At 48.7% G+C, this 13,141-nt stretch overlaps 1 protein-coding gene across 2 annotated transcripts; it reads right to left on the bottom strand.

Annotated features, from left to right (window-relative positions):
* Window positions 1–6,901: 6,901 nt before the first annotated feature.
* Window positions 6,902–12,284, bottom strand: Rgs16 (regulator of G protein signaling 16). Of its 2 annotated transcripts, none has more exons than XM_045159622.1 (5): window positions 12,160–12,284; window positions 11,245–11,355; window positions 10,580–10,644; window positions 10,114–10,280; window positions 6,902–8,638 (listed from the first exon to the last, which is right to left on the bottom strand). In XM_045159622.1, the coding sequence occupies exons 1-5, from the start codon at window positions 12,201–12,203 to the stop codon at window positions 8,399–8,401; spliced, it is 627 nt and encodes a 208-aa protein (XP_045015557.1). In that variant the 5' UTR covers window positions 12,204–12,284; the 3' UTR covers window positions 6,902–8,398. The 2 variants fall into 2 exon arrangements, with proteins under 2 accessions (XP_045015557.1, XP_045015564.1); XM_045159629.1 differs by having other exon boundaries at window positions 10,580–10,641.
* Window positions 12,285–13,141: the final 857 nt, after the last annotated feature.

Raw genomic sequence — 13,141 nt, 5'->3', positions numbered from 1 at the left:
CTCTCTTCTCTCTCTCTCTCTCTTTCTCCCTGCTTGCAAATTAATTTTTTTAAAAAGCCAAAAGCTGCTTAACATGGTATGGTGACCCTAACTCAAAAAACCAAAAGAAAAAAAATGCAATAAGATTTCCCATTATGATATAGTCCCTGTCTGTACACTATGACATCATGACTGCTACCATCCAGTGCCCCAACATATCATGCTGCTTCCCATATCTATGTCTTTGTACATGCCACATTTCCTCTTGAGATAACTATTCCTTTTGCGTGTATATGTGTGTATGCATGTTCATAAGCAAGTGGCCATACGTATGTATACAAGTGCATGTCCACATGTGTATGCATATGTGTGGAAGATATGTGTGGAAGATGGATAGATAGATAGATAGATAGATAGATAGATAGATATAAATTGGTCTGGGGAGATGGTTCAATGGTAAATGTACTTGCTTTCAAAGTCTGCCAGTCCTGGTTAAATTCCCCAGCACCCATGTAAAGCCAAATGCATAAGGTGGACATGCATCTGGAGTTCATTTGCAGTGGTAAGAGGCTGTGGTCCCACCCATACTCTTTGTATCTCTCAAATAAATAAAAATATTTTTTTAAAATGTAGGGAGGACAGGAGCGACGGCTTAACAGTCAAGGAGCTTGCCTGGGAAGCATAGGGACTCATGTTTGTCTCCCCAGATCACTTGTAAGCCAGGTGCACAAAGTGACACAAGTGTGCAAGTTCACACATGTGCATGTGTCTGGAGTTCAATTGCAGTGGCTGGAGGCCCCCCATCAATTCTCTCACTCTCTCTCCTGCTCTCCCTCTCTCACATAAAAAAGAGGGAAAGTTACAAAAAAAAAAAAAAAAAAGGACTGGAGAGATGGCTTAGCAGTTAAGGTACTTGCTTGTGAAGCCGAAGAACCCATGTTCAATTCTCCAGGTCCCACCTAAGCCAGATGCAAGGTGATGCAAATGGGCAAGATCGCACATGCGCACTACATGCCACACACGTCTGGAGTTTGATTACATTGGCTAGTGGCCCTGGTGTGCCAATTCTCTCTCTCTCTCTCTCTCTCTCTCTCTCTCTCCCCCTCCTCTCCCACTCTTGCTCTCTCCCATTAAAAATAAACAAAAACAAAAACAAAAAAACAGTCTGTTGGGCTTTCCTCAAAAAAAAGTTTAAAGAAAGGGGCTAGAGAGATGGCTCGGCTGTTACTGGCACTTGCTTGCAAAGCCTGATGACCCAGATTCAATTCCCCAGTACCCACATATAGCCAGACACACAAAGTAGCACATGCCTCTAGAGTTCGTTCGCAGTGGCGGAAGGTCCTGGCATGCCCATTTTCTCTTTGTGTGTCTCCTGTCTCTCGCTATCTCAAATAAATAAATAAAACTTTTTAAATAAAAAATAAATTAAAGAGACTACTAGGATGAGGACTGAAGTTTTTCACAGTGTGGAGAATAAGTGCCATTTCAGAAAAAAGAAAAATTGAACTGGTCTGAAAGGGGCACTTTGGAAATTACTCTTGTATTTTCCTCACCCTGACACCTGTCCCTGAGGTGTTTGAAACAACCCCAGGCCAGAGCAGAACTGACCAGTTCTTAAGAAGTCATGCTGGTATGTTGCATTTTTATTTTACTTCCAAAATCCACTTCTATAAAGGATTTGAGGCCACTTATGAGAAAAAGCACTCTTATAATCAAGCCCTAAATGCAGAAATATGAGATGTAGCCGGGTGTGGTGGCACACACCTTTATTTATTTTATTTTATTTTTCTGTTTTACTTATTTATTTGAGAGGGACAGACAGAGAATGAGGCCAATAGAGACAGAGAGAGAATGGGCACGCCAGGGCCTCCAGCCACTGCAAACGAACTCCAGATGCATGTGCCCCCTTGTGCATCTGGCTAACGTGGGTCCTGGGGAATCGAGCCTCGAACCAGGGTCCTTAGGCTTCACAGACAGGCACTTGACCACTAAGCCATCTCTCCAGCCCAGCACACACCTTTAATCCCAGCACTTGGGAGGCAGAGATAGGAGGATCAAGACCAGCCTGAGCTACAGTGTGAATTCCAGGCCATCCTGGGCTAGAGTGAGACCCTACCTCAAAAACTAAAACAAATATACATACATACATACATACATACATACATACATATACATATACATATACATATACATATATATATGATGTGACAAACAACGAAGGAAAACGACTTGTGATCCAACTGAAAACTTGGATCAAGGAAAGGTTGAGAAGATAAACCCTCACCCCTATTAAGGAAATTCATCATCTTTTTTAAAATTACTTTATTTATTTGAGAATGACAGAGAGAGAGAGAGAGGGAATGGGTGCACCAGGGCCAACAGCCACTGCAAACAAACTCCAGATACGTGCACCATATTGTGCATCTGGCTTATGTGGGTACTGGGGAACCGAGCCTCGAACTTGGGTCTTTAGGCTTCACAGGCTGTCACCTTTTCTCTTTACCTAACAGCTTCTATTTTTGAAGTTAACTTCATCCCTAGGAAGTAAACAAATATTGGTGTAATTTCTATACCACTGAGCTGTGTTAGCAGCTATGTTAATAATTCTAATTTCATCAAAATTCCACGTTATTAAAATTAAATAATAAACAAAACTACCTTGAAACAAATCTTACTCATTCCATAAAATTCCAAAGGAAGAAGGCAAACTTTAAAAATTATTGAAGTCCCACAGGCAAAGTATAAAGCTGGCATTGCCTGTCATGGCCACAGGGAGGCAGCAGAGAGTGAGAGAGGAGCAGGTTTGCATAGCTGACCTGTTAGAAAGCATCGCTGGCAGAAAGCCAAGGACATGGAGGAGGACAATGATGACCTTGGGTCAGAACATGTTGCATATGGAGTGCCTCTGGCACATCCAGGGAGAGAAGTCTGGTAGGAGATAGGGAATTGTAATTAACTGTTCCTTTTCTGAATTTGGAATTAACCCTTAACTTGGGCTGGAAAGATGGCTTAGCAGTTAAGGTGCTTGCTTGAGAAGCCTAAGGACCCAGGTTCAATGCCTCAATACTCACATAAGCCAGATGCACAAGGTAGCACATGTGTCTGGAGTTCGGTTGCAGTGGCTGGAGGCCCTGACGCGCCCATTCTCTCTCTCTCTCTCTCTCTCTCTATCTATCTATCTGCTCCCCCAAATAAATAAATAAAATATTTTAGAATTAATCCTTAAATCAAGGACCAGTTTCTAAGCACTTATAATGTGCAGAGCTCTTGAAGTAGAAACCTGGAGCTGAGAACATGCCTAAGGCCAGGACTCTGCATTCTGCAAGTGAAGGCAACGGCTCTTGAACACATTTCAGGATTTCTCTGCTCTTGTTAGGGTGAGCACCCGAAGCAGTGGGATGTGGAGACACAGCACCCACAATAGGACCCAAAGGGTCAGGGAAGGCTCCCCATATAGACTCTCAAGCCAGCCTAGTCTATAACCATGCCACCTTGAATGTGCCAAATCTTGACTGAGAGACACACACCAAGGCTGACTAAGGAGCCATAGGTAACCCAGAAAGCTGGGATGCAGCAGGGAGGCATCCAGTATGCAAAAACAGGTGCATCTAGGTACTTCAGGAGATTTAAGGGGCAAGGGAGCAAAAAGCATGCTAGCAGTTACTCTGTTTTGAACTTCCACCAGGTAGGGTCACAGAATACATTCAATAAATCCACATTAAAAAGGCAAAAGGGAGCTGGAGAGATGGCTTGGCAGTTAAGCGCTTGCCTGTCAAGCCTAAGGACCCCTATTCGAGGCTCAATTCCCCAGGACCTACGCTTGCAAGATGCACAAGGGGCACATGCGTCTGGAGTTCCTTTGCAGTGGCTAGAGGCCCTGACGTGCCCATTCTCTATCTATCTATCTGCCTCTTTCTCTCTGTCTGTCACTTTCAAATAAATAAATAAATAACAATTTATTTTTTTTTTAATATTTTATTTATTTATTTGAGAGCGACAGAGACAGAGAGAAAGACAGATAGAGGGAGAGAGAGAGAATGGGCGCACCAGGGCTTCCAGCCTCTGCAAACGAACTCCAGACGCATGCGCCCCCTTGTGCATCTGGCTAACGTGGGACCTGGGGAACCGAGCCTCGAACCGGGGTCCTTAGACTTCACAGGCGAGCGCTTAACCGCTAAGCCATCTCTCCAGCCCTAAATAACAATTTTTTTTAAAAAAGGCAAAAGGATGGAAGGAAAGTAGACAGGAGGAGTGTTACTTTATCCCTGAGCCTTCCCTGCGTTCCCTTTATCCTCAGTCATAGCCTTCTGCCTGTCTTACACAGATGGACTCCCCACAGCATAAAGGACTTCCGATCACCTATGGAGCCTGCTGCCCAGGCGTACTTCCCCTGCCAGCCCGGAGCTGTGGGTGTGCTCCCAGCATCCTTCCTAGGACCCCAATGTCAGAACCTCTCCGGTCAAACCCCCAAGGTTCTCGGATGCTACGGGGTTTATACTTTATGTGCTTGAAGTCTGAGCCCGCTCATGACTTGACTCACACTAATGGTAAGAGAGAAGCAACTCACAGCATGGGTCTAGATCTGTGTGTAAACAAACAGGGAACTGTAATTGTTCACTGCACACGAGACAGCCTCCCTCCTTTCTTCTTTCCTTCCTTCCTCCCTCCCTCCCTCCCTCCCTCCCTCTCTCTCTCTCTCTCTTTCTTTCTTTCTTTCTTTCTGAGGTAGGTCTCACTGTGTAGTCCAGGCTATCTTCACATACAATCCTCTTGTCTTAGCCTCTCATAAGCTGGATTTACAAGCATGTTTCACTAATGTCATGGCAAGAGAATCATTTCAAGTGGTGATGGTCAAACAGAGAGATTTGAGGAAGAAAGTGAACAAGAAGGTGACTGGCAGGGGAAGCAGATTCTGACTCCCCATCTTTCAAGCCCAGCTCCCCTTGCATGCCCTCACCCGGCACAAAGGAACAACATCGACACAGAATGGCTTGATGTGCATCTGCTACACATCTAGGAAATTATAAAATTAAATTATAGAAGAATATCATCTGTTACCTTTTTTTTTTTCCCTGAGGTAGGGTCTCACTCCAGCCTAGGCTGACCTGGAATTCACTATGGAGTCTCAGGGTGACCTCGAACTCACGGCCATCCTCCTACCTCCGCCTCCTGAATGCTGGGATTAAAGACGTGTGCCACCATGCCCAGCTTGTTACTTTCTTATTACTGGGACAAAATACCTGACCAGAAACAGCTTAAGGAAGGAAAGGGTCTCTTTTCAGCAGACGGTTTTGAAGCGAATTTCCATCATGACAGAGAAAGCGTGGCATGAGCAAGAAACCAGCATCCCATCAACATGTCAACAGAGAAGAAGTAGAGAGCAGCGAGCCATGGTGCTCAACTATCCTTCTTCTTTAAAAGAAAATTTTATTAATTTGTTTACTTGTGAGAGAGAGAGAAAGAGAGACAGAATGGGCACACCAGGGCCTCCAGCCACTGCAAATAAACTCCAGACACATGTGCCACCTTGTGCATCTGGCTTTACACAGGTACTGAGGAACTGAACCCAGGTCCTTAGGCTTTTCAGGCAAGCACTTGAACCACTGAGCCATCTCCCCAGCCACATCTTTCTCCTTTTTATACAGTCCAGGACCCTCAGCCCATGGAATGGAACTACCCACAGTTGGGGGTTGAGTCTTCCCACCTCAATTAACCTAAATCTAGAACATCCCTAGACATGCCAAGAGATTTGTTTCCATGGTGATTCTAAATCCTACCAAGTTGACAACCAGAGATGACCCATCACAAACACTGGCACATGTGACCTGCACAAAACTGGAGTTATAGTTAGGATGTGGAATGCCACCCTAAAGACTTATGTGCTGAAGGCTTGGTGCAATGCAGCCATGTTGCAGGTGGGTGGATCCTGAGGGCTCTGATCATTCTTGATGGGCTGATGGGAGGTGACAGCAACTTAGGAGGCAGGAGCGGAGTTGAAAGGAGTGTATCCTTGGGAACTGTGCCTTTTCCTGCTTCCCAGCTGCCGGGAGGTGATTTCCAGTTGACTACTTTCTACAAACCCTGGACGCGTTTGCCTGATACAGTAGTGACGCGTGTTGAGCATACTTGAAATAGCAAACTATACCTACTGATCCCGTACTTCTGCACCAGCATTGCCTCCTAGCAGAGACTACGTGTGTGTGTTTGCGCACGTGCGCACATGTCCCCAGTTCTTCAGACGTAACCTGAGAGCTTTCCTTATGGATTTAAGTTTGGATGACAGCAAGCGGTGACGGTTACCTGGCATGGGTATGGCTGGGGACAACGCTCCACTCGTCTGAAGATTTTAAGTGGAATACATCTAATCTCCTAACAGCAGTGCTTCCCACCACACACGACAGTCGACTTCACCACAGCCCAGCAACAGCAGGGCCCAGTGAACATGGAGGGCGACTTCTGAAACCATGAGCCCAAATCGCTCCCTCTCTTGATTTCCTCGGGTATTTTGTCACAGCAATGGAAAGCTAACACAAGTGACAATGCTATAAAAATCACTGTCTGTCCATAGCAATTTGTTCAAGGGGGTGCCCCATCGATTCATGGGATATTACAGGCAGGGTTGGGAATGACTTAACGCTGAGTCCCAGTCAGGTAGACAAAGAGCCAGACTGTGAAATGACATCAGTCAATGCAATCCACAGGACCTCCCGGCTCGCAGTGAGCCGCCACCAGCTAAAGGAAGTTGCTTCAGCCCTCTGGTTCTGCCAGCTCCCAGGTGAACAGTGCGCCTTCTGCTTGTTCTCCGCCTGAGTGGTTTGGTCTCATCCACCTGTCTCGGGGAATCCCCAGAGGCTAGTGACCCCACAGGCTCTCCACTACTTCCCTGACCCCTTTCCCAACAACAAAGCCCTTGGAGACAGGATGTTCTATTTGGATTTTATTTTTTACAAGAATATAACATGCTGTAACAGGAAAACAGAGATTGCATTCATCAGTCATATCAAGGAACCCAGCTCCCTTTGTCAACAATAAATAAATATTTAAACAGTGAGGAGTTCCCGACAGGCCCTCAGTGGTTCCCAATGTGCAGAGGTAGAGTCTGGGGGTGGGGGTGGGGGGTTCAATCAGGCAGCAACTTCTGAGATTCTCCAGTACAGGCAAACAAATCACAATAAATAACACCAACAAGCGACAAAAATAATATGCTGTAACAACTGGCACAACATCAACACTACATTATACTTAAATAACTTACTCCTGAACAGCTCAAGTGCAGAGAGAACAGTGCCGGAAATCCTGGGGCCCGAGGGGGCTTGCCTGGGGAATTCACTACCGTCCTGGCATCTGCTGGAGGAAGTCCTATCATGCAATGTTTGTTCCATAAGGCCCAGAAGTAACAGACAGATTCTGATTTCCTGGCCTACCCTTCCAAGCTACACTCCTAGCCTCTGTCCCAGAGTCACCATGGTCCCCGACCCATTTCTCTCCCCAGTCACAGTGTGCATCTCACATCCGTAAGAGAAACAGGTTTCCCTCCGACCCAAGGACATCTTTTTCCCGTTCTCATACCCACAGGCAGTATTGGTTTGATTGGGCTCTGACAAAGGATCTGTTTCTTATGGCCCTTTCCCCCTTGTTTCAACCTCACGGCAAGCATGCTGGCCTAGCTCCCAGGGGAACATCCCACCTCCCTCCTGTGGGCCCACCTTAGGACGAACACAGGCTCAGTGAGGCCTCTCACAGGCTAGGTAGACCTTGTTGTACACACAGGGTCAGGAAGTCACCAAGAGCATCCAAGCTGGGGTCACATGGTCTCTTTTCTGGGCTCATGGCTGACCTGGAAAGTGGCTCACAAGATAGTTTTTGAGGTATAAAAATCTCACTGTGGGCAAGGAACACACTGACTCCATTGACCTTGGTGAGACTATAGGGTGGACACAGGAATTTTAAGAAACCTAAGCTAAGATTCCACACTCACAGCCCCTTCTGTGCCTGGCCCAGGACTTAAGAAAACAAGATCTGACCAAAGCCAACTGATCTCCAGCATAAAGCTGACCTGACTGTCCCTCACTCTTGTTTTCAAGTTTCCCAGGTATCCCCAAGATAAGTGCTTGACTGGCAAGTAGGACAAAAGCCAGTGTTCACTGACTGCTCCACCACTATTCTTTTCCCCAGAGAGCCCCATCATCAGTCCTCAGAGGCAGGTTCTGGAAGCTGTGGAGGGGGGCACTTCCAGCCGGTGCTGAGCCCACAGTATTAGGAGGAGAAGGCGTTCTTTGTAACCATGCTGCAGGACAGTTCTTTCCTTCACTGTCCTCTCGCACTTGCTGGGCAGAACCTGCCTCCCATACAGGGCAGCTGCCTCAGGGATGGGTGACTCCACCTCTCTTGCCGCTGGCTTCCTCGCTGCCCCGGAGGCTCAGGTGTGAGAGGGCTCAGCCAGGCTGCAGCTGGACGTGGACATGGATGTGGACGTGGACGTCGAGGAGGCTAAGGCTTGGGCAGCCAGGTCTCGGTAAGCAGGTGACCTGAGGAAGCGCGGATAGGAGTCCTTCTCCATCAGGGTGCGCGTCTTCCCCTGAGCCACATCGAAGCACATGGCCGTGGCTGTCTGCAGGTTAGTTCTGGTCAGCTCCCGGGTCTCATGATCTATGTTCACCTGTGTGATGGGAGGGAAGGCAAGTGCAAGGTCAGTGGGGGCCACAGGAGGGTAAGGCAAGGGGTCCGGTGGGCATGTGGGGCCATGGAAGGAGCACACACGCTGACATACTCACCAAGGAACCCAAGGTCTCCTAAGCCTCTCACTAGCCAACTTTTCAACTCTGGGGCTATTCCCACGTCTCATCAACAACTCTGAGTTAGCTGTGAGAATGTACCATGCAAGTCTAGTGGAGTTTTAGCCACCCTGACTCACGTCACCATGTGACTCCTGGATGACTGCAAGAATTCCTAAGTGACCCTTTCCTCTCCCCTCTCTCCCACGACCCTGCCATCTACCCAGCACTTTTTAAACCCCAGTCGGCCCGGGAGCACCTCAGCTGTCTGTCGGCGTCACCGAGGAAAAAACAAGCCAAAGCGTTTGTGTCTCCATATGTGGTCATCTGCCTGACCTCGTCTCTACTGCCCCTGCTCCACGGGTCATCTGCTGTGCTGTGACTTCAGTGGGCCTGTGCAATTACTGAACCCCGTGGCAAGAAATCCTTCCCTCCCTTAAGTCTCCAGTGTTCTGCTCATATGTTGTTTCATCAAACATCCCACCCCAATTTCTCTTTCTTGAATGGGAACCCCTCACCCGACTCCATACTTCCAGAATCTCCTGACTCTCATTGCCGGCTTTATCTGTCTCACAGCATAAATCCTCGGACCTGAACTATTTTAAATTGGTTGCTGGTATCTTCTTCCATTAGAATGTAAGTTCCATTAGAGATTTTGTTTCACTCACTCTTAATTTTTTGTTTATTTTTATTTATTTATTTGAGAGCGACAGAGAAGGAAGAGGCAGAGAGAGAGAGAAAGAATGGGTGCGCCAGGCCCTCCAGCCACTGCAAACGAACTCCAGACGCATGTGCCCCCTTGTCATTTGCTCTTCTATCCCCTAAGACTATCAAAGTGTTCTGCATGCAACCGGTGCTTCATAAATCTCTAGGGAATAATGTTTAAACAGAAGTGGTCAGAAAACAAAACACAAAATGGTGCAAAAACAAGGCACTACTCTTATCTTCCCACAAGGTGGCACTACATTCCTGAGCAAACGAGGCTGCCATGCAGATGCCGCCCCAAGAGAAGGTGAATTGCAAAAGCCATCCCTGCAGAACAGAGGCTGAAACTGAGCCAGGTTACTCAAGGTCCCTGTGTTGACGCTCTAAAAATAACTAATTTACAAATGTAAGTATGGACAGAAGCCAAATAACCTGTCTACCCATCCTGCGCTCCAGGGTGAAAGCACCCAGCAGTAGCAGATAAAGCAGAGCCTGACCTCTGGCCACAGAGGCCCTCTCTTTTTTGTGGTCCAGAAGGCCACTGTCCCTTCAAAACCCAGTTATTCTGGCACTGGCCCCCACCATCCCCGATTCTCATCGGGGAAGGGGCACGCAGGGGGCAGAGTCACCAAGCAGTCAGTGTTAGGGTGCTAACCTCTTTAGGCGCCTCACTGCGAATGAACTCGTCAAAGATGCGCTGAGCCCTGGAGACCAGCTTGCTGGCCGAGCGGATCTTCTTGAACTCCTCACAGGCCAGCCAGAACTCCAGGTTCTCCTCACTGAACTCTGTCTTGAGGAAGGCACGGAAGGCAGCCACTCCATCTGGGATTGGGGGAGAGAGAGAGAGAGAGCAGAAGATAGGTCAGAATGGGGGCCAACAGGAATAAAAGAAGAAAAGACAGTGATTGCAGTTAATGGCTCTATTTTTAGAATGCAATTTTCTTTAACAAGGCTCTGCCATTGTGCTTTGAATAGAGGCTGGCACACTGGGGGCCAGTATTATTATTATTACTACTACTATTATTTTGCCCTGTTTTCAACATTGCTGGGACCAGCTCCAAACACATGGACGCACATGTGCCTTCCACACACAGACACAACGGGGTCTTGCTTTGACTTACTTTTACTGCTCAACAGCAAGTCGAAGGACTCTTTCCATCCCAATACGTCTTCTGAGAAGATTCTGCTGGGAAGAGAAAAAGTCACAATTTTAAAATGAACTGTTAAAAAGTCAACCATCAAAATCCTAGTATGGTTATCAAAACTGACCCTCTCACTGAGCTGGGGTGGGGTAAGAGGTGGAGTTATGTAAAGGACAAGTCAGCAACCAGGAATGGAAGCCGGGGCCACCGGTCCTACACCAGAATCTCTCAAGTTGGCTCCTCTATACCCAAAATTGCTTCTATTCCCCAGACTCTCAGCTTTGGTTTGCACACCTCTTACCTCCCTCCCCAAGAAAGTAAAAGGCCTCACAGTGAGTCTATCCATTCATCATCCCATAGCCTAGCACAGCACCAGGCTGATGTTCAGCATAAAAGGTGCCTGCCCTGGATGCGTGTGCAATGACATCTTCAGGTGGGAGACATTCACGTCCCACGTGCAGTCATCTGCTGGTGGACTTTGAGCCCTGGAGCTAACCTACCTGCTCACAGGAGCCAAGCAGAGCAGTGAGCCCCATTAAAACCTACAGAGAGGGGCTGCCAAGGTCCAACTAGCATGTCCCAGTTTCTCCTGGTCTGGCTTCTCAGGGTTCCCCCACCCATGGACAGCAGGACGGGGGACTTACCTCTCTTTGCTGTGTTTACTGCCCCACTCGAACTTGCCAACGCTCCCAGTATCAGAGCCCAGCTCTGATTTGTGAAGAAAGATCCCTAGACGTGTCTTGAACTCTTTGGCTCTGAAAGAAAAAAAAAGAAAAGAAAAGAAAATGAACACATAGGGTTCTATTTGCCAGCACAGAGAGTTCACTGGGTCCCAGAGGAACTTTTCCACGTAAAGTTCGGCTTCAAGAGACTGGGTGGGGGAACACTTGCCTAACCCCATGTCCTAAACTATGCCTTTCTTCTCATGGTCATCAAGCCCCAGGAAACAAAAGCAACATTTAGATTGCTTCCTGGGGCGGGGGGGGGGGGGGGGAGGGGGCGTCTTAACGCTTTTCTGGCTTTACAAACTGCACAAGCGGACGTTTTCCTACGTGAGTCATGGATGGATCTCCGTGCCTGTTTGGTTAGCTGAGGCGGCTGGACATCCTCGACGCTGCTCAGTATTTCTGCCACCAAATCCTACACCTTTGCCTTTTTCCTTCCCTGCGTCACCCTCCAGCAAGGAGGGGATACTGCTGGCTGCTCTCTAGGGAAGTTTGAGGTGCCTGCGCTGGGACAAGATAAAGGGCCATTGCCTAGCTCCGGGCTGGAGAAGGGGAAACAAGTGTTCAAGGAACTGAGTTATGTCTGGAGTTGCTAATGCAGTCTTCCCGCAGCTGAGACTGAGCAGAAGAACTTCGACTGCGGAACTCTGCGCTCACTAAGAAGCTATAGGCGGTGGCAGCAAGCTCGGGGCTCCGTGTCCCCCGTCCCAGATCGTGGCATCAACGTGGGCTACACCTCTCCACTCAAGTCCCTGGCACCCCACTCCCTAAGTGTTAGTGGGTTTAACTAATACTTCCCCCCTCCCCCGGGACGGCTGAACAAACTCCTCTTACCTCTCCAAGCAGGTGGTGGGGAAGGTGGCCAGGGTGCGACACATGGTTGCGGGCGCAGGGCAGCACGTCGTGGAGAGGATGGTGGTGAGAGGCGCTGGGCTCGGGAGGGCCAGGCAGCGGGTCGATGTCAGCACTGCACGCGCCGGGCCCGGGGCTGCCGCGCCTTTTATCCCTTCGGGGAAGGGGCGGGGCGAGGCGCCGGCGGCCAGTGGGAGGGCGGGGCGGGGCGTAGGTGACCAATGGGAGGGCGGGGCGGGGCGCCGCGGGCGTGGAGACGGGCCGGGCGCCCGACGGGGCGGGGAGCGATGGGCACCGCGGGGCGCACGCGGGACTCCCCCACCCCCGAGGTCGTCGGCGTGGGGCCCAGACGCCGCGGAGGAGAGACTGGGAGATGAGACGCGCGCACCCAGCTTGGCAGCGGGGGTGTGGGGGGGGGGAACCCGCCGACCTCAAGCGAAAACAGGAAACCGAGACGGAGGTGCTGACGGAGACAAGTTTGCGGCCCTCCAGTCTTGGAGGGCGTGGGGCTGAGGAAGCTGTTCACCATCATCACCTCAGTTTTGCGGATGAAGAAAACAGAAAGAAGGAGAACTAGACTCCCTCAACATCGAGGATGGAACTAGCAGACTTGTTGGGGAGCACTTATTTATATATCAAAACTTTTGCAAAGATGCTAAGTTAGTTGCTCAAAGTTACATAGCAAGTCTTCCGTGCCAGACAATATCTCTGTAACTGATGGTGAAGTTGCTAGATCAATGGCCCAATCTCTGAGCTAAAGCTAATAAATATGTGCCTCTCCTCATACTCCCATAAGGCATTACAGCTACCAAAAGGCAGCATGTGAAGTTTAGGGTGCAGATTCTAAAGTTAGATTTTTTTTTCCCCAAGTTTCAAAACGTGGCTCTAACTATTTCAATGGGAGATCTCAGGCAAACTTCTATCAGTGCCTGTTTCCTTGGCTGTAAGATGAGACAACATTACA

This window comes from Jaculus jaculus, chromosome 1 (assembly GCF_020740685.1).
Source record: "Jaculus jaculus isolate mJacJac1 chromosome 1, mJacJac1.mat.Y.cur, whole genome shotgun sequence".
Classification (NCBI taxonomy): Eukaryota; Metazoa; Chordata; class Mammalia; order Rodentia; family Dipodidae; genus Jaculus; species Jaculus jaculus.
Note: the sequence above shows the minus strand (reverse complement) of the source record. Positions and strands in the feature narration are given on the sequence as shown.

Excerpts from the sequence above, each read along its gene's own strand:
- Rgs16 (XM_045159622.1), bottom strand. The coding sequence starts at position 12,203 with ATGTGTCGCACCCTGGCCACCTTCCCCACCACCTGCTTGGAGAG. Across the intron at positions 10,645-11,244 it reads AGTAAACACAGCAAAGAGAG|CAGAATCTTCTCAGAAGACG; the intron begins GTAAGTCCCCCG and ends TTCTCTTCCCAG. Across the intron at positions 8,639-10,113 it reads GCAGTGAGGCGCCTAAAGAG|GTGAACATAGATCATGAGAC; the intron begins GTTAGCACCCTA and ends CCCATCACACAG.